The 20,459-nt window shown below is 39.2% G+C and overlaps 1 protein-coding gene across 2 annotated transcripts in view; it reads left to right on the top strand.

Moving 5' to 3' along the window:
- Tmcc1 (transmembrane and coiled-coil domain family 1) overlaps window positions 1-20,459 on the top strand; it is a 146,358-nt gene that overhangs the window by 55,860 nt on the left and 70,039 nt on the right. The window contains exon 1 of one of the 2 annotated variants that reach the window (XM_051155142.1): window positions 16,892-17,631. The exons of the other annotated variant lie outside the window; for it this stretch is intronic. Coding sequence (XP_051011099.1) covers window positions 17,593-17,631 — 39 coding nt within the window. The 5' untranslated portion in view covers window positions 16,892-17,592. Of the gene's footprint in view, window positions 1-16,891; window positions 17,632-20,459 lie in introns of those variants that run through there. 2 annotated transcript variants of the gene reach the window in all.

Below are 20,459 nucleotides of genomic sequence, written 5' to 3'. Positions count from 1 at the left end.
TAGGAGCTTAAGTAATCTAGAACTTTTTTTTTTTTTCCTTAGTTTAAGTGTTAGCACTTTGAACCTGTATAAGCTTATCTTTGGCCATAGTCATGTTTTCTATTCTAAGGTACTTTCTCAGATCACCTGTCCTCCAAAAGTGTCTTTGTTATTTTCCTTATATTTTACATATATATATGTATGGATACACGCAAATATTTATACTGTTCATACAAATTTGAGGTGCAGCATGCAAATCTGCAGTGCTCTTTTCATTACTTTTCTTATAGCAATGACTTCATTCTACAGATTTGTTAAGTATCCCTTAAACATCCCTAAATTGTAGATTAGCATTTTGAGATACTACCAGTACTAAAGTCAGTTTACTACCTTGTTATCACAGTGTTGTTGGGAGGGCAGGAGTTATATAAGTCACATCTTAAGAAGCAGTGTGATTGTAGCCAGGCCTAGAACTCGGGAACTTGTGGTCTTAGATTCTAGTTCTTTTTCTGTTGTTAAATTCTGTTATCAATGTGACCTTAAAGAAATTCACCTTTCTAGGTTTCATTTCTTTAATTCCAAGATGAGGTCATTATGCTAAATAATACTTAATGTTACTTCTAGTTTGGAAACACTATACACTTGCTTTGCTTCCCAGTTTTTTCTTCAGGCACACTTAGAAAATCAAAATAGCTGTAAAGCACAGTAGGATTAGATGATGAGTTGTTTAGAGCTGATAGAGTTGAGCACTTATTCACTGTAGGTCCTGATCCCCTCCTCCTAGTGAGCTCAGTTGATCGGTGTGTGGCATCTCAGGTTCCACCCTCAGCAGTGAAAAGGCCTAGGCAGGAAGCAATAATCATACAGTACTAAAATGAAGAGCAGCGCAAGTCCAAAGGAGGGCTAAAGGTAGAGGCAAATTGTAGAGGTATTCTATAGAATGTAGGCTTTGAAGAATGTCCTAGAACTGTGAAGCCTATGAAACATATCTTTTCATCAAAAGATAACAAAACTAATAATCAGTTGTAAAAGTAATTGAGATATAAAGAAAAACTGCAAAAACTCAATTTTAACTAACATCCTCAAAAGCAATAATAAGCACTCAGTTGTCCCCTGGAAAGCTAGGACTATGCATTTTTTTTTATTTTTGTTTTTTGAGATAGTATTGCTCTGTGTAGCCTTGGCTGTCCTGGACTCACTTTGCAGGCCAGACTGGCCTTGAACTCACAGAGATCTGTCTGCCCTTGCCTCATTGAGTGCTGAGATTACAGGCACGTGCCACTGTGCCTACCTGCTTGTTAATTCTTTTTTTTTTTTTTTTCCTGTACATTTCAGTTTTGGCTTTTATTTAACATTGACTATACAAAACTCTGGAACTACGACATCTATAATCCAGAAAGATGTACTTTTACATTAATACCCAGGTAGAACCCTACTGAGAGTAAGCAGACATTCAGGAAACATAGAGAAGAAGTTGGAGTGATGTATGTAATTAAGTTTTAAATTTTCAGCTTAGGAGAAAAGTCTTTGAGCAATGTGAGTGCAAAGCTGAGTGAGTTTGATAATGTGATTGGAAATAGGGAAGTACTAAAATTTCCAAAAGGCATTTGCATATTGAAAATATATTTTAGAGGGACTCTTCCTTGGCAAAGATAATTTTTCATGTTCTTAGCATTTGTCCATTGTTGTCTAGGGTTGAGGCCTCTTCTATGTTAGCATGTCAGTGGACATGGTGTCTGAATCTTGTTTGATGACGCTTCATGGGTCTATAGCTTCTCTGACATTTCCAGGAAACAGAGTTTCAGCAAACTTGTTGCTTCTCTGTATTTTGCAATCTCTCTATTCTAATATGATCCTTGAGCCTTAGGAGCAGGAATTCTACTACAGATGCATCAATTTAGATTGGACACCACATGATCTCTGGTTTTCTGCGTTTTTTTGTTGTTGTTGTTTTTGTTTTTGTTTTTTTTTTGTTTTCTGCGTTTTGATTGGTTGTAGTTTTCTGTAATGGTCTGTCTCTTACAAAGATGCATTTCTTTGATGAGGAGTGAGAATTACATCTATCTGTGGGTATAAGGACAAATATGTAGCATATGGTTACGAATTGGAAGAGCTACCCTGATTGGTTATTCAATCCCAAGTAATTATCACTGAGATCATAGATATACAGGTAGCATAATATAGACTAAGCAGGTTGTGTTTATGTATTTAGGAGTGTGTGTGTGTGTGTGTGTGTGTGTGTGTGTGTGTGATGTATATATGTAACAATGATTAAACAAGCCACAAGTTTAAGAGCAAAGAAGGGAGGGATTATGGGGTAGGGAAAATGATATAATTATATTACAATAAAAATAAACTATTAAAAGTAAATTAAAATATAGAGAGTTTTTTTGGACTAGTTTTATTCAAGATGAAATAACACAGGGAAGAAAATCTAGCTGAGGTCTCAGAGAGCTTAGTTGTGAGGTGATAGTCATGAAGCACAGTTGTTTGCTCCTGTGGGTAAAGCAACTATGAATTTCAGTTAGAAAGAAAATGGTATGTATGAGGACCCTCCTGTAGGCCAAAGGTCCATTCTTCCAGCATCTTGTTGGAATTATGTACTCTGTGTTACTTGTTGTAGTGGTAATTCCATGGTAAGTGCAACAAGAATCTGCAGGTTGCTGGGTGCAGTGACACACGCCTGTAATCTCAGCACTAGGAAGGCAAAGGCAGGTAGATCTCTGTGAGTTCGAGTCCAGCCTGGTCTTTAAAGTGAGTCCAAACCAGCCAAGGCTACACAGAGAAAACCTGTCTTGAAAAAAAAAAAACCAATCTACATATTGCTACTTTTTTTTTTCCCCCATAAATTCCAAGAAAGAGTAAACTTACAAGGACATTAAAAGGTGAGTGCAAGCAGGCCTGGAGAGAAAGCTCCGAGGTTAAGGGCACCGTCTGCTCTTCCAAAGGTTCAATTCCCCAGAAACGACATAGTGGCTCATGACCATCTGTAATGAGATCCAGTGCCTTCTTGTGGCCTGCAGGCACACATGTGGCCTGTATACATTTAAAAAAAAAAAAAAAGGGTCAGTGCAAATCTTGGATCTTCTGAAGAAAAAATTTGAAGTCATTGATTATTGTTATTGAAGTTAAGAATTCATCGTTTTGTTTTAGACTTCACTACACTATTTTCCCTAGAGAAGCAAAATTAAGGAGTACACTGTCTTTATCAGGTTGTAGTAGGGGATTCTTTGGGGTTCACTTACTACAATATGGATAGATGCCAATAGAATTTTATAATGTTTGACTATAACTAGAATATAAACAGTAAGTGGGTTCAGGGAGATATATGTGTTAATGAAATTTCTGAAATAGTATTAATTGAGCACTAATTAAATCCAGTGTTCTGTGCCAAGAAAAAAATGAGGCAGGAGAAAGGGTGATTCCTGTTGTTGTCCTCTAGGTGGGGCCACTAGGCTAGTACAGGCGGAGAGGGTGAGACCTGGAGAATGAAATTTAGGAGTAGATTGGATTAAGTACTTGTAATTTGAATTGATTTGATCACTATAGCCTGTAGAAAAAACAGTAGAAGAGGTAGGACTTGACAGTGTTGAATTTTAAAAGATAAAGAATTTTAAGCAATAAGATTTCTTAGAAACCTTAAGGAAATACTGTTTATTTTCCCAATTAACATTAGAAAAATTATGTGTAATTTTTATAAACTCTAGCAAAGTTCTCTGTCTTATATATATTTAGTATTGGTTGGGTTGTTGACACCTGCAAGGGAATGTTTTACAGACTGCTAATAATACAGGACTGGAAAAGGGGCCATAAGTTAAAAATGAAAACATAGATTGATCTCTTTGTTTTCCCTAACAGATACTTCATAGGCCAAGCTTTGATCACCAAGTCAAGTAACTTTGGGGTTGTTAGTCTTCAGCGCTTAGAGCTAGTGTGTGTAGTTTTATCCTTTGCTGCAGACAAATTTAAAAAATATAATGTGAATGTGGTGAGGTCAGGGAGGTGCTCAGTGGGTAGAACCACTTGGCTTTGCAAGCCTGACAACTTGAGTTCAGATTCCAGAACCCACACAAAAAGCCAGATGTGGTAGGGTGCATTTGTAATTCCAGTGTTACTGTGGTAAGGCAGGAAATCACCGAAAGGCTTGCTGTCCAGTATGTAGATGGTGACCCCAGGAGATTTTTCTTTTCTTTAAAGATTTTATGTCAGGAGCTAGAGAAATGGCTCAGCAGCTAAGAGTACTATTTTTGCAGAGGGGACCCGGGCTTAGTTCCCAGCACCCACTTAACAGTTAATAGTCACCTGTCCCTCCAGTTGCAGGGCATCCAACTCTGTTTTCTGCCTTTTAAGGACACAGTACAAAAATGTGTTACACAAACATACCTGCAGGCAAAATACTCATATAGAAAGTAAAGTCAGTCTTTTTAAGTCAGCCTTTAATGTGGTTGTTTGATTGGAAATAAACAGAAAAAGATGTTATGATGTTGATAAATGAAAAAGAAGACATTACACTGATATCAATGAAATCTAGAAAATCTTTAGTGTATGCCTGAGAAACTTGCATTCCAGTAATTGGAAAATATTAAAGAAATGAGTGAAGTGTGCAAAGTTTAACATCATAGGTAGACTGTTATCTGTGTTTGCTTTTCAAATCTGAATTATGTTTCTTACACTCAGAAACAGCAAGTTTTATGATGAAGATGCAGTATAAAGCAAATTGGAGCCCATTCTTTAGAGTCTGAGCCATTTGTGGTGGTGCTTGCTTATAATCTCAGCACTGGGGAAGTTGAGTAAGAGGATCTGAGTTCAACTTCTAGCATAAAAACAAACAAAAAAATTAAATTTAACCTATTATTCTTTATCTTAAGAAGTAGTGGCATGCTTTAAGGTAAAGGGACCGTTAAAGGAATTTAACATAAACCTGGTTTCTGATTCCCCTTATGTCCACTGGGCCTTGGTGCTTTATCATGACCTTCAGTCTTAGAAGCTAGGGGAGAACTTTGGCTTCCCAAAGGACGCTGCCATTCTTGTTCTCTAGAACACTGACAGGGACTCATAATGGACACTTAGAGACAGGCCATGGGAGACATTAAATACAAGACAATCTCTAGAGTAAACTGTTTTCCTCAGTGATCACAGCGTTCTTAAGAAAAACAGGCAACTTTGGCAAGTTAGCACAAAAGTGGGCTGAGCAAAGTGTGAATTTCAGCAACTGACAAGTATGTGTTGAACATTTACTTAGCTGGATGTTACATCATCATGACCTATGATCTCGTTGGTCAATGTAAGCAGATGAGATTTCACTTTTGAACCTTGACATTTAAAAAATCACAAGTACTCCACATTCTGCATTAATGTGTACCTCTTGCTTTGTGTGTAGGTAAGACTTTGAAAATATCTAGAAATCCCCTGTCTCTGCCTCCCGTCTTACCAGAAGAGTGCTGATGCTGCCACATGCAACTTTTATGTGGATGCTGAGGCTCAGGCAGCAGAGGCTTGCGCCTACTGTGACATCTCTCTAGTTACAGAGTTACTTTTAACACTACAATTAAAATGTGAGCAATGGTGTTGTATAGCTCGGATTTCTAAATAAACTAACAAAAGATAACTTACAATGTCTAAAATATGTCTTATTTAATGAGGTGACCAGCTAAACAAGCAGTCTTTGTGAAGGTACTTCTGCATTGTGAATATGGGTGGGTGGGTGGCGAGAATTTATTATGAAAGTCTCACAGAAGCCATAATACAACATTTCAGTTAGAAAGGGTAATGAAGGCAAAACTCATACTTAATGTAACCTTATTAATATGCCAAGAAACCTGCCTTGGTGTTTTGTTTTGTTTTCAGCCTTGTATGCATAGGTAGATTGTTATGGCTGCAGGAGCATGTGGCAGAAGAGGAGCTGCTGCTGCTGCTTTCTTCCTCTTCCTCCTCCTCCTCCTTCTCTTTTGTTTTGTATTTCAAGACAGGGTTTCTCTGTGTAGGCCTGGCTGTCCTGGACTTGCTTTGTAGACCAGACTGGTCTCGAGCTCACAGAGATCCTCCTGCCTCTGACTCCCAAGTGCTGGGATGACAGGTGTGCACCACCACGGCTGGCTCAGAAGAGCTTCTTAAATGGCAGACAGAAAATGGAACTAAATAGGAGGGAGTCAGGGCTATAATATGCCTCAAAGACTTGTTCCCTATGACCTATTTTCTCCAGCTAAACCCCATATCCAAACGTTTCCCACATCTTTTTGGTTTTTGAGACAGGGTTTTTCTGTGTTAGCCATGGCTGTCCTAGACATGTTGTAGACCAAGCTGGCCTCAAACTCACAGTGATCCACCTGCCTCTGCCTCCAGAGTACTGTGATTAAAGGTGTGTGCCATCAGATAGGTGGCAAACATTCCAAGCACAAACCTATGGGGAACGTTTCATACAGAAACTGTAGCTGCTTCACAGAGCTGTCCACTTTTGTGGTGATGCAAATCACAAGGGACGAGTGTGTACACAGGTTTGTTATGTCAATATGACTGTCTCTGATGAGACATTTCTGACAAATGCAGTGCTCTTGCACCCTCCATTTCCTTAGATGCCATACGCTTACTATATCAATAGATCCTTTTAGAAATGTAGTCTTGAAGGGCTGTGAGGTGTCTCTGAACTTTCTTCAGTCTCTTGGCATATGGAGGAGAGCTAGTGCCATTTTCTGTTGTCAGAAGGTTAGCTTTGTGAGCCTGGGCATAAAGATTTTCTGAACAGATGAGAGGAGAAGGTAGGTCACAGTGTCACCTGCTTTGGATCTACATGCTGTGCCCTTTGTATTTGCTCATAGTTTTATGTCACTGGGTTTGCTGTACTAGAGATTTGTAGATTGATATACTAATTCATAATATGTTTTTCTTGTTATAAGGAATTGTAGCTTATGTGTTTTATTAAATAAAACCAATAAGGTAGTTATCTCATTTAGATATATGATTCACATCTATTGTGTCTAAGTAAATTTTTTCTGGGTAAAATTTTTTTTATTTCTTTGGTAGAGAAAATTTAGATGAGAAAAAATATTAGCTACTATTGGAACCCCCAAAGCCTACCCAAAATACCTTTGTAAAAGGCGGTGATATTCAGTCGAAAAGATCAAAAGCCATTACATGTCTGAAATTTTGAATGTTTTAAGCATTCATTTTTCTCTAAGCACTATCTTTATCTCTTTCCTTTACGATTCACACTGTGGGCTGGAAAGATGTCTCAGTGGTTAAGAACATTAGCTGCTCTTCCAAGGGACCTGGGTTCAAGTCCCAGCACCCACAGCAGCTTACAACTATCTATAACCCAAGTTCCAGTGGATCTGACTCCTTCATAAAAACATATATGTAGGCAAAATACCAAATTAACATCAAAATAATAAATAAATGGTCCTGTAGTAAATAAATGTAGAAATGCTTGATTGTGTAAAAAAAAAAAAAAAGAACAAGGTTTGCACACTGACTTTTTTTTTTCCTTTGTCTTGGTTTGTATCTTGTATCATTCAGTATGTGTGATATGAGACAGCTGTATTATTCTAGTCCCATTTGAATAGTCAGATGGAGCTCTGCAAAGCTTTGACAGAGGATAAGTGAACTGTGGCCCTAAGACTGGTAGTGCAGGCTGGCCGTCAGAACAAGTAGAAGCTGGAGGTGAAAGCTTGACTGCGTAAGCACCGTCATACTTCAGGGAGTTATTGAAATGAACTAGTTAAAAATCCTTACTTTACTTGTCAATACTAGGAATTTGAAGCAGTCTATATGTGAATATATTATTTTTATTTTCTATGAAGGAATTTCCACAAATTAACTTACTACCATCTAAGTTTCAGAATGCTCATATGCAGTTATTTCTGCAGCATATCTAACTAACTTCAGGGAAAGTGTATGTTTGTTAATATGTTTATCACTATAAATATGTAGAAAAAGGAATTAGTTCTCTGCAGAGTTTGAGAAATTAATGACTCACTCCCACTTGTTCAGACAACCTTGGGTTTTTTGTGTTTTGTTTTGTTTTTGTTTTTGTTTGGTTCTTTGTTTTTTGTTTTGTTTTGTTTTTTTACTTTGTTCTAGATTTATCTAAGAAACTTTACCTATGCTATTTTCATTTTATTAAAGATGATAATTTAGCTCTCTTCTTATCTCCCTCTCCCCATACATGTTTTAGTTAACTTTTAAATTTCAGTGTACTGTTTTGTTGGTGGTGGTCATAGTGGTGGTGGTAGTAGCAGTGGTTTGTTGTTGTTGTTGTTTGGGAGTTTTGTTGTTGTTTGCTTGTTTGTTTTTTGAGAAACCCTGTGTAGCCTTGGCTGTTCTAGACTCACTTTGTAGACCATGCTGGCCTCAAATTTACAGAGATCTGCTGCCTCTGCCTCCCTGAGTGCTGGGATTAAACATGTGTGCTACCATGCCTCCCTCTCAGTGTACTGTTAATGTCATACCAATAAGAATATATTTCCTTCCCCTTTTAAGCAGTTGTCATTGTCCATAAAGTTACTTCTTTAAATTTTCTTATAATTATTATTGTCTATTTCCAAATTCTAAAACCTATACATCTCTTCCAATAGCTTCAAAATACCATGTTCTCTTCTTGGTATTCGTTTTCTCTCTCTCTTTCTCTCTCTCTTTTTTTTTTTTTTTTTTTTTTTAAGATTTCTTATATATCCAGTGTTCTGCCTGATGTACTCCTGCACCCGAGAAGAGGGCACCAGATCTCATTATAGATGGTTGTGAGCCACCCAGTGGTTGCTGGGAATTGAGCTCAGGACCTCTGGAAGGGCAGAGAGAGTTCTTAACCTCTGAGATGTCTCTCAAGCCCAGTTTTGTCTTTTTCTTGACAATGTATTTCTGGAAGCTCTTTTTCCTTTAGTCTGAATTGATTGCTTTGTAGGATTGGTGCAATTTTTTGTCCTGTGACTTTTAAATCTGTTAATAACTACAAAATCCTTATTTTCTTGATGTCATACTTTGCCTTAATTGGCTTATTCCAAAGCACATTCTCCAGAATGCTTACAAAACGAGGGCAGAAATTAAACCAATTCTGATTTTCCCTATTTTTATACTTCGTTGGTAGTTTGGCTGAGTGTTGAATTGTGGGTTAAAAAAAAAAAACTTCTCCATAGACTTTTTTAAAAAAACGACAATTGTATTTACTTGGTGCGTGTCTGCACCAGCTCAGAGGGCAACTTGTTTTAATTTCTCACGTGTTTTTTGTTGTTGTTGTTGTTTTTTATTATCTGACTGGTTGTTATGTCTTGTTTTGTGAGACAAGGTTTCCCTGTGTAGTCTTGTCTGTCTTGAAACTCATTCTGTAGACCAGGCTGGCCTTGAACTCAGATATCTATCTACTTGTACCTCCCAAGTGCTGGGATTAAAGTTGTTAACCATCACATCTGCTCTGATTTTAAAGCAGCATGTTCTTATTTTATGAATTTGTTTTCATTTGTCTTTGGGGAATATTTTCTTTTGTTTCCTGTAATGGGTATGTCTCCCTTCCTAACCGATGCTTTATTCTTTCATGTTACAAACCTGTCTCAAATATCTAGTCAGCCATGGTTTTGTTTTGTTTTGACAATTGAGAGAGCCAATAAGATGGTGTAGGAAATTATTTTTTGTGATCCCTTGTACACTGGTACATTTTGTTACAAAGTAATTAGGCTAGTTTGTTGTTGGTGGTGGTTGGTTGGTTGGTTGGTTTTGTTTTCAAATGCTTGGGTTTTAATATCTGTAGGTCCTTTTCTCTCTTTCTGTGTTTTTCTTCATTTAACCTCTTGCCTTTGTGTTTGAGTGGTAGATGATGGCTGCGGTGATGGATGCTTGTGTTCTGGAAGACCAGGAGGGAGACTGAAATTCTCAGTTATGTTTCAGTTCCTTAATCCAAACCTCAGCAGGATTAGAGTCTGCCTGGATTCCTTCCAGTTTGTTGATTCAGTCTCATTAGATAGCACCCTAACATGATATTTTTAAGCATTTGAGTTAGCCCTGCTTTTAAAGCAACCTCAGGTGTTCCCAGTGTGCATATATATACATATGTGTGCCTCTGCATACATGCACAAATACTGTGGCACATGTGTACTACTGTGCCCATGTGGAAGTTTGAGGACAACTTATAACAGTTGGTTCTCTTTCTACTGTCTGGGTCCTGGGGATAGAAGTTAGGTCCTCAAATTTGGTGGCAAGCACCTTTACCCATTGAGCTATCGGCCAGCCTCCTTTTTTGTTATTTGACATTTATACTAATTTTTCTTATCAGACAGCTCATAAACCATTTTCTTGGGGATTTTGTTTTTATAGTTGAGTCACATTTCATATTCCTCCTCTTTCCTTCTTAGGGTTTTGCTGTATTGCTCAGATTTGCCTTAAATGTATGGGCTCGCCTTCCACTATCATTCCTTTGCTCTAATTTGGGGATTTGTAGAGTTAGCCACCCCTCCCAGTCTTTGGCTTTTGGCATAGAAGTCTTTTTCCAGAAAGCAGGCTGGAGCCTTTCAGGTTTTTGTTTTGTTTTGTTTTGGGGGTCGTTTTGATTTTTGTTTGTTTTTCTGATTTCTTGCTTTCTGCTGGTGTCATTCAAAACTGCAGCTCTTACATGCTAGTTTGCCATTTTCCACTGGCTTCAAAACTCTTGTGCCCTTTCTTTTTTTGTTTGTTTGTTTTGTTTTGTTTTCCTGAGACATGGTTTCTCTGTGTAGCCCTGCCTGTCCTGGAACTTGCTCTGTAGACCAGGCTGGCCTCGAACTCACAGAGATCTTCCTGCCTCTGCCTCCCAAGTGCTGGGATTAAAGGAGTGCGCCACCACCGCCTGGCTCTTGTGCCTTTCTAAGTGGGTTAAGTCAGCTAATGCTAAAACTAGTTAGTCCCTTAGGTAATAAGCCAGATGTTAGTCAAGGTCCACAACTGATTTAGATCACCCTGGTATTGTGCTGTGGGAAGGAAAAATATCTTTTGTGTACCCTTCACAGAGTAAAAAAAGAATACAGGTTTATGTAGCATAGTTCTTATATCACTTTGGAGCTCCCCTCCCCCAAAGAAAAGAAAACCCAAAGGGATAATTAAGCTGATGTGTTATGCCAGGCTTTAGGAGTAGATAAGGAAGAGACCTAGGATAAAGACTGTGATGTAATGGCACCAAACAGGAACACCCTTAGCAAGTCCTGCTTATTCAAATCCTTCTTTGCTTCATCTTCACAGATGAAGGTGTTACTCTCCTCCAGGCATGGTGAGGTCACTTTAATGTGGGGTATTGTGACCTGCATAGCAGTGTATGTTGGGATAAGGTTACCCTAAATCACATCTGAGGGGTTTGCTGTGTTGTATGGAAGGGAAGGTTGTAAATAGGCATACCAAATGTCAGAGGCTTTCCTGGTTTTTTTTTTTTTTTTTTTTTTTTTTTTTTTTTTTTACTTGAAAACCTACTTGCTTTTACAGTTTTCTGGATGTTAGAGTTCAATTGATCTCTAGAATTCTAGTGACCTTACTCTCTGAGTATTACCTTAAACTGCAAATCTCTGGATGAAGGTTGCCTCATGGCTTCCTTGTATACCATCTTAAAGATGCCACTCTCCTACTATATGTTAAAACATCAATATTTCCAAAGAACTTTTCCTTTATATATCTGTCTTAGGTAGGGTTACTATTGCTGTGATGAAACTCCATGACCAAGAAGCTTGGGGAGGAAAGGATTCATTTGGCTTAGGCTTCCACATCACTGCTCATCATCAAAGGAAGTCAGGGCAGGAACCTGGAGGCAGGAGCTGATGCAGAGGCCGTGGAGGGATGCTGCTTACTGGCTAGCTCCCCATGGCTTGCTCAGCCTGCTTTCTAACCCAAGACCACCATCCCAGGGGTGACCCTACCTACAATGGGCTCAGCCCTCTTCCATCAATCACTAATTAAGAAAATGCCTTGTGCACTCCTTTAATCCCAGCATTTGGGAGGCAGAGCAGGTGGATCGCTGTGAGTTCGAGGCCAGCCCGGTCTACAAAGCGAGTCCAGGACAGCCAAGGCTACACAGAGAAACCCTGTCATATATACTGAGAATAGCTTAGGAATAAATTGTTGGATTTTTATTTTTCCACATTTTATTTTTTATTGTTTTAAAATTTTTTTATTTATTATAATTTATTCACATTGCATTCTGATTGTATTGTTTGGTTTGGTTTTTTGGTGGGATTTTTGAGACAGGGTTTTTCTGTATAATAGTTCCGGCTGTCCTGGACTTGGCTTTGTAGACCAGGCTGGCCTTGAACTCACAGAGATCTGCCTGCCTCTGGGATTAAAGTCATGCACCACTACGCCAGGCATACAATGCATGTCATGAGGTTTTGGGGAGAAAAAAACCCAGAACTTCAAGCATTGCTTTTATTTTATTTTACTTTATTGGTTTTTGCTTGTTCGACGGTGGCAGTGGTGGTGGTGGTTGAGACAAGATCTCTCTACATAGTCCTGGCTTGCTATTTAAACCAGACTGGCCTCAGAGTAACAGAGATCTGCCTCCTGAGTGTTGGGATTAAAGGTGTATGCAACCATGCCCAGCATTAAACATTATTTTTACTAAAAACAAAATTGGCCAATTGTTTTAATGTACCTTTTAAAATTTTTATTTTAAGGTTGGCCATTAAACTATTTCTTTTATTTTTTCAATTTATTATAATTTATTCAGATTACATCCCGATTGTTACCCTCACTTGTATTTTCCCATTCCCATGCTGTTTCAATGTATCTTAAAGAGCATGTAGAGATCACTAACATGAAACTTGACTTGATGAGTGTGGCTGCTCCTTAGGTCCACCACTACAGCTAGTAAGCTACAGAATGAATTAGGGACTCTGGTTTTGTTTTGTTTTGTTTTGTTTTTGTTTGTTTGTTTGTTTTGCCCTGAGCATATTTTAACTTCTTACTACTTGATGAATTGCGCTACTTCTGGGGCTGCTTTACACTGACACTCGCTTGACCTTTTACAAACTACAGAAGTTAATATGCTTCAGGCAGATGAAATATCTTATCCATCACTTATTATGAGGTTGTCACAGCAAATTTGTTTTAATAAAGCAAGAATCTATCACTTTAGAACCCTAAATTGCATAAGGAACCCTAAAACTGGCAATATTATTGATGAAGATTTCTGGATATTGATTTCATCCCTTGCTTGAAAGCCAGATAATAAAGAATCATATTCCTTTCTCAAATTTTAGACATTAGTTTACCTATGTGTACAAATTTAAAATTTAGCAACTAAATTTTATTAACATTTTCATTCCCATTCTACACCTCTGTGTCTTTTCTTGTGAGGTCACCCGCTCTTTCTTTTTGGGGGCAAGGATTCAAGACATGTTTCTCTGTGTAGCCTTGGTTGTCCTGGACTCACTTTGTAGACCAGGCTGGCCTTGAACTCACAGAGATCCCTTTCTCTTTTGAGAGAGGGTCTCAACATAGCCTAGGCTGGTCTTGAATTCATGACCCTCCTGTTTCAGCCTCCATAGTGCTGGGATCACAGACCTATGCCAAAACAAGCTGTCTCATAGACTGCTTTTGCTCATCATTCATTTACAACGTTCCTACAAAAGCTTGAAAACTCAAACATTTATGCTTTTTCTTTCCCAAAGTTCATCACTCTTTATATCACCTATCTCTACTAGCATTGTTGTTATGTAACACCTGCTGTGCTCTTAAGTCCTCCATTTCCACCCAGGATTGTCCCCTCCCATGTCTGGTATCTAAAGTGCTTGCTCTGAAATGATGTGTATTTCATAATGAAGTCTTATTACATTCTTACAACGATTGATTGGTAGCTGGCATTGCAGTTACTTCTACTAGATTATCACAGAAAGTTGGTTAAAACCTACAGTGGGGTAGGAAGAATACAATTTACTTCAATTAACTCTGTTCTAAGACAGAACACCAAAGAGGTGAGGGAGTCATAACTTAAAGAAAGTACTTTAGGTGTTCCCGGCTTTAGATAAACACCTGTAACTTAGAATGTGGAAATTCAAGTTCTCAAACTGGTTCTGAACTTGCTATATATAGTCCAGGTTGGCCTTGAACTCACTGATGTCTGTGTGTCTGCTTCTGGGATTAAAGGCATGTGCCATGCTCAGCTAGTTTGTGTTTGTTTCTTTGATTCATTTATACATGAATTGGAAAACATCTAGTTACACCTTGCCTTTTCTTAGTGTGGTTACAGATACTGATTCAAAAAGAATCTTTTTTTTTTTTTTTAACAAGGATAATTTTAAAAATCTAAAAGTTTTTTTATTATTATTATTATTTTTTTTTAAGCCAAACTGACAACAACACAAAGACCATTTGCTAGCTTTAGAAGTAGATTATTTGACAGGTAAGGGGAAAATATTGGGAGTTGGGGCAGAAATGTCAAAGACAAACAGAAAACAAAATTGTTAAGTGGCTTTGCTCATCTTCTTTAGTAATTACTGGAACTCTGCTCAGGTTACAGAGTCTGAACCATTTGGATTGTATTCAAATACTGTGCTGGTCATTAACATAGTTCACAAGTGTGTGGCCCCAGGAACCGAGTACATACCTTTAGCTAGTTCACAAAGGGTGTATGACCTCTGACCCCTGGAGGATTCTTGTCTTTTTTCCACAGAGATAGTAAAATGTTGGCAATTTTTTTGTCACAAACTACAAAAGCAAGGGTATGGTTATCTGACCCCTAGAATGTGTGTGTGAGAGAGAGAGAGAGAGAGAGAGAGAGAGAGAGAGAGAGAGAGAGAGAGAATATAAAGCTGTGGACTTCTGTCTAGGTTATGTTTCAATCTTTCTTGCAGCTGTTTTCTACTTTCATCATTGTCTATTCACCCAAAAATTGCTTTCCATTCTTCAAAATAAGCCAGTTTTGGAGATTTTTTATTTTTTTCCCCTAATGGATCAGGTAATTTTTCTGTTTTAAATATATTTTTTAATCTAAGAACCTGATTTCACATTCATTTATAATATTTTAACATAATTAGTTGCATCAAAGACTGTATTTTACTAGGCAAATGAGTAAGTTTCCACAAGAAAGGCAAACACGTTTGATCTCTTTAACCCTAAGCCCTCTTACACTCTGGAACATTAAGCAATTATTCTCTTTTCAGTTCAATTGTGATTCTTATTGTCTCTCTTTTTAGTAACCCAGTGCTGGGTGCTCCACCACTGAGCTAAGCCCCAGCCTTCTCCTCATCCCAGTTCATGTTTGATACTTAATATGTACTGTCTGTTGTCTTTTGACTATTTTTTTTTAAACATGCTTCCTTTTCTATTTTTTAATAGAATCTTGTAACTGTAACCTGGACTTGGTTTTAGATTACCATGTCTCCAGACATGCATGTGTTCGTTCCTTCTCTCTCTCTCTCTCTCTCTCTCTCTCTCTCTCCCCTTCTCCCTCTTACACACACACACACACACACACACACACTTTTTCTCTGTTCTCTCTCTCTTTCTCTTTTTTTTTTTTTTTTTTTTTTTTTTTTTTTTTGGGGATGAGGAGCAGGGGTGTGCAGTTTGAGACAGGGTTTCTCTGTGTGGTCTTGGCTGTCCCGGACTTGCTTTGTAGACCAGGCTGCCTTTGAACTCACAGAGATCTGCCTGCCTCTGCCTCCCTAAGTGTAGGGATTACAGGGGCGGAGCACCATGCCCGGCCACACATACCCTTTTTCAAGCAGACTTTTTTTTCTTTGAGACAGGGCCTCACTGTACAATCCAGATTGACCTTAGACTCATGATTTTCTGCTCCATCTCCTGAGTGCTGGCATTAGAGTGTGGGCCACCAACCTCAGCCCCAGGGACTCTATTTCATTTTCTGTGAGAAGAAAATTGAAGTACTGACACCTCCACTTAGCCATTTAAAAACAAAAAACAAAAACACGTTCACCGTCAGCCTACTTTTTACTTGAAATTGTTTTAATCCAGTGTTTCTCAACCTTCATAATACTGTGACCCTTTAATACAGTGACCCCCCCCAACCATAAGATTATTTTTGTTGCTACTTCACTGTAATTTTGCCACTGTTATAAGTTGAGATGTAGATGTTTGATACGCAGGGTATCTGATATGTGACCCCTATGAAAGGTGTTGAGAGCCACTGTTTTAATCTGTTAGTTTCAGTATCAGGTTATATTTGCAATCGGCCAGTTTTCACTTTTAGTCCTAGTTTCTCTAAAGTGTTGCTTTCAAACTTTGAAGTTTTGTTTGTTTATTGTTCTTAAGAGGCAAGGTTTTACATTTACATTGCAGGTGCACTAAGTTTTTGGAGGCTGCCTTGGTTTGAATTTGGTGTAAACTTGTCATTAATTCCAAAGATGCTGTGTCTTTGCAGGATGAGATGAAAGTATTTGGATCCTATTTGTAGGTAATTGGAAGCCAGTGCAGAGGGCAGGAGTAATTGAGAGTAGCCTTGCAAGAAACTTTCTTTTGTTTTCAAATTAATTATTTTTTTTTAAACTTTTAAGAACACTCTAGTTTTCTCATAATTATATTGGGGTTTTAGAAAAGGTTATGACTTGTCTGAAAATCCCTGACACTAGCACAAACTTGAGAAGGGGTTTTGAGAAGTCTGTGGGACAGCAAATGTGAATTTTGATAGTACAACCAGAGTTCACACCTACAAAGGCAACAAACCCAGTGCAAGGCCTACTCCTGTTCACAGGAATGGAGAGCATGGTAGGCACAAGACCAGTGGATGCCAACAAGTTCCGTCCACGTCTGGAAGGGGAGGCTGGCTCACTTAGAGAAAGAAGAGTGGCCAGAAGTCTTTGGGATCTCTCCTCAAGTTGTCACTCCTCTTCCCCTTACCTACCTGTATTGATTCACTCTAAGCTGGTTTGTGTGCCAGTTTTTTGTTTGTTTGGTTGGTTGGTTGGTTTTGCTTGTTTGTTTGTTTGTTTGTTTGTTTGTTTTTTAATACTTTGTTCCAACAAGAAAGGACATTCACCCCTGGAGGCCCCCTCAGCTTTTAACTTGAGCCCGAAGTTGTAGTCACCACCCAAGTATGCTCCCTGCACCTGACATTCCTTCCCGCAGGAGCCTCCCGGTGAATAAGAGGAAAGGCTTGGCCAATTATGCTAGACAAAGCCGCACAGCTGCGAGTCAGCTGGGAGGAGTTTCCGTTCGGAGCTGGAGCTCTTGGCGGCTGGCTTTCCCACCTCCTTCTCTCCTTCTCCTCCTCCTATTCTTAGGGATTACCTGGGTGGAGGACGGCCACCGACTCCCGAACAGGGTAGCAGATGCTGCCATACCGGCTGGTGCCACCCACCTCCAACCTCCGTCTCAAGAGCAAAGACCCGAGGCTCAGGTGGCACCCGGCACCCTGCCTGAAGGTTGGCGGGAGGGGAAGGGGTGGTCCTTAAGGCTGGACCCTCCAGCTGACACAGGAAGTGCGGGGAGAGCCTGGCACTGGGCTGGGGATCCGCCCCGCCTGCCGCTCCTAGGCTGTGCTGTCTCCGCAGAACAATGAAGTGCTTCCAAGTTTGCTGAGAGTCCTGGGGAATCCATTGAACTCTGTCAGCCTTCAAATGTGCCGCCAGTGACTTACCCCAAGAAGCTGTGTTTTAATAAAAGAAGAAAAAGACACCCTTGCTGGGTGGATCGCTTTGTTAGGAGATCCTCACGACCATGGTCCAGCGCTTTAGCCTCAGGCGGCAGCTCTCCAAGGTGGGTCAGCTTTCTGGTGCGTCTTACCGAGAACTCTGGCTTCCGCAGGGCTTCCTTTCTTGATGGGACTTTTATATCAAGCCTGCCTTCCTGTACTGCTACGGAAGGTCTGGGGAGGAAACACTGCCTTTTGTTCTTTGATCTGATGGACACAAAGCTGAAGGCTGCCCGCACTGCCATCCTCAGGCTGTGTGCCCCTAAAACTACAGCTGTCATCTTCAAATCTGGACCAGCTCATCATGTATACCCCTGATAGATTTTCAGGAGAGAGTGGATAAGATAAGAAATAATAGTAGGAGGTCAGATGTATATATTTAATTAGCAAATAAGTAGCTTGTAGACCAACCGAAGAAAACCTGCCTGCTCTGTGGAATCAGGGCTTTCATACCAATTTCACTAATAAACTTGAGAAATAGCACAAAACAATTCAAAAAGCCAAGACCCACAGAAAACTGTTAAGACAAGGGGTTGTATGGAGACTTGCACACCTAGTGAAGAACTGGGTAGGAAGCCTTAAAGAGAAGCTGGGGGAGCAGCTCTTTAGTGAGTTCTAAGTAAAAAGATGGTTTCATTAGGAACAGTTTCGGTTTCAAATGCAAAATAAAAAAAGTGAAGTGTCCCTTTAAGAAGGATAGTAGTTTCTATGAGTGGACTATGGTGGCCACAGCCCTGGATGTAGTTTGAGCTCTCTCCTTAGCTAGTGCAGAGGCTGTGTGGAAACAGAGGGAAGAGGTGAACTTTCAGAAACCATTGTGTTCTTCACAGGCTTTATTTTAAAGACAAGGCAGTTGGTGGCTAAACTGTGCCACAGTTCATTCTCTGTAGGCAGAAGTATAAACGAATAGTCTATCTGTAGGCAGTCTTAACTTTGTTGGCTGTTAATCAGAATTGTTAAATCTTGTGATGTGTTAGGATCCTAAGGGGAATCTTGGCTGCTCTCGTGTGATTCCAGTGTAACTGAAGCAGACGGAGCGCCATGCTTGCCTCCATCCTAGGCTGCGATAGCTTCCCATGCTCTCAGCCTGGTGGGGACTTTTTAGGAATATTGAAATGCATTTCCCATCCTGTGCGTGGAGGCACAGAAGGCCCATATTTCTTCTAAACACTTCGAAGAAGAATCCTTATGTTATTCCTTCCATATTCTTTAGTGGTGTATTTTCAAAGATCTAGTTCACGTAACAACCCGATGCTGTAAGCTTTTTTGTTACGCTACTGCTCAAGAAAGTCATAACCACTAAGAGCCAGGCAGTAATCACTTCACTAGAACATAGCCACACTCAGAGTATTTTGCTGCTGATGCTTCTCTCCAGGTTATTATTTTTAGTTTTAACTACTCTTCAGTGATTATTGTGTGCTAAGGTGACTTACTTATACAGGGGCACTTTGGGGTAGGAACACAGTCTACAGAGAGTCAGGGAAGGACTGGAGCCGTCTGCAGAGAGAGAATAAGGGTGAGCAGAGCCTCAGTGGCTATAGTTAACTGTTACAGATGGCTGTGACAAAAACCTTAGGGAAGTTGTGCCCTTGGTTTAGTATGTATTCGATGTTGAATACAATTTGTAAGGCACTTGAATATGAGGAAGAACCTGAATAGAATGTCACTGATTTTTTTTCCTACACTCACTGAGATTTAAAGACCTAATTGAAAATAAATAAATAAACAAACAAACAAACAAACAAAAATAAAGACCTAATTGCCTCTGTTATATCACACAAGTAGTTTTGCTAGTAAGAAAAAATCTTAGCGGGGTGTGGTGGCACACATCTTCAATCCCAGCACTCAGGAGGCAGAGGCTGGCAGATCACTATGAGTTTGAGGCCAGCCTGGTCTACAAAGCAAGTCCAGGACAGCCAAGGCTACATAGAGAAACCCTGTCTTGAAAAACAGAAAGAAAGAAAGAGTGAATGAATCTTGTACAAGACTATAATTTTCTTAAATTCTTTAATAGGAATTTGCGTTGTAAAGTTTTTGGAAGGAAATGTTTGCAAATGTTTGTGGTGGTTTTAACCTAAGTATTAATCCTAAATTCACTTGCCATGTGATTCCTGTAGGCTAGTTACTGTTCACAGGTGAGCTAAGAAAAAAGAAGGGAACTGTGGAGCTACAGGAGGAATACACTCTTCTCTCCTAGTGCACCTTTAACCTCTAGCACTTAGGAGGCAGGAGCAGGCAGATCTCTGTGAGGTCAAGGTCTGTCTGTTTTCCTTAACTAGTTCTAGACCAAACGGGCCTACATGATGTCAAGACAAACAAATAAAAATTCTTTTCTCCTGAGAAAGATGTTTCCCTGATCTCCTTGAGTGGATCCCAGCTTTTTTGCCATTTCACATTATTTTATTCATTAATAGCCTTTTCTTTTTTAATATATTACTTAAGAAACATTCACTAAAGATCACTTTTTCTTTATGCTCAATATCTCCTGGATGAGACAAAGTGATCCAGCACCTACCAGTGTGCTTAATTCTCCTATTCTTATATTAATTGATGTTTCCAGTAGTGTGCTTTTTTACTTTACTTTTGAATGGTAATTATTCTCCAGCATTCAAAAGTAATTTTTTAGAATGAAGTTTTTGCTTCCAGCCATATCTTTTATGGTGATAACAACTCTGCCTCCAGAGGTAGCATGTTTTTGTTTTTTAATTATTACTGTTTATGTAAACATTTGTAATTTTTTGAGCTTTATAACTTGAAAGACAAATAAAGCAGTGCTTGTTGAACTGTCAGCTGTAACTCTCAGACACACTCTGAGAGTGGACTCCATTTAGTTCAGGTTTCACATTCCCATTCAAAGCAGTTAACCTCAGAGAACCCTTTTCCTCTCCCTTTC

The sequence above is a fragment of the Acomys russatus genome, chromosome 13 (assembly GCF_903995435.1).
Source record: "Acomys russatus chromosome 13, mAcoRus1.1, whole genome shotgun sequence".
Lineage (NCBI taxonomy): Eukaryota > Metazoa > Chordata > Mammalia > Rodentia > Muridae > Acomys > Acomys russatus.
The sequence above is the reverse complement of the archived record's forward strand: the minus strand, read 5'-3'. Positions and strand labels throughout refer to the sequence as shown.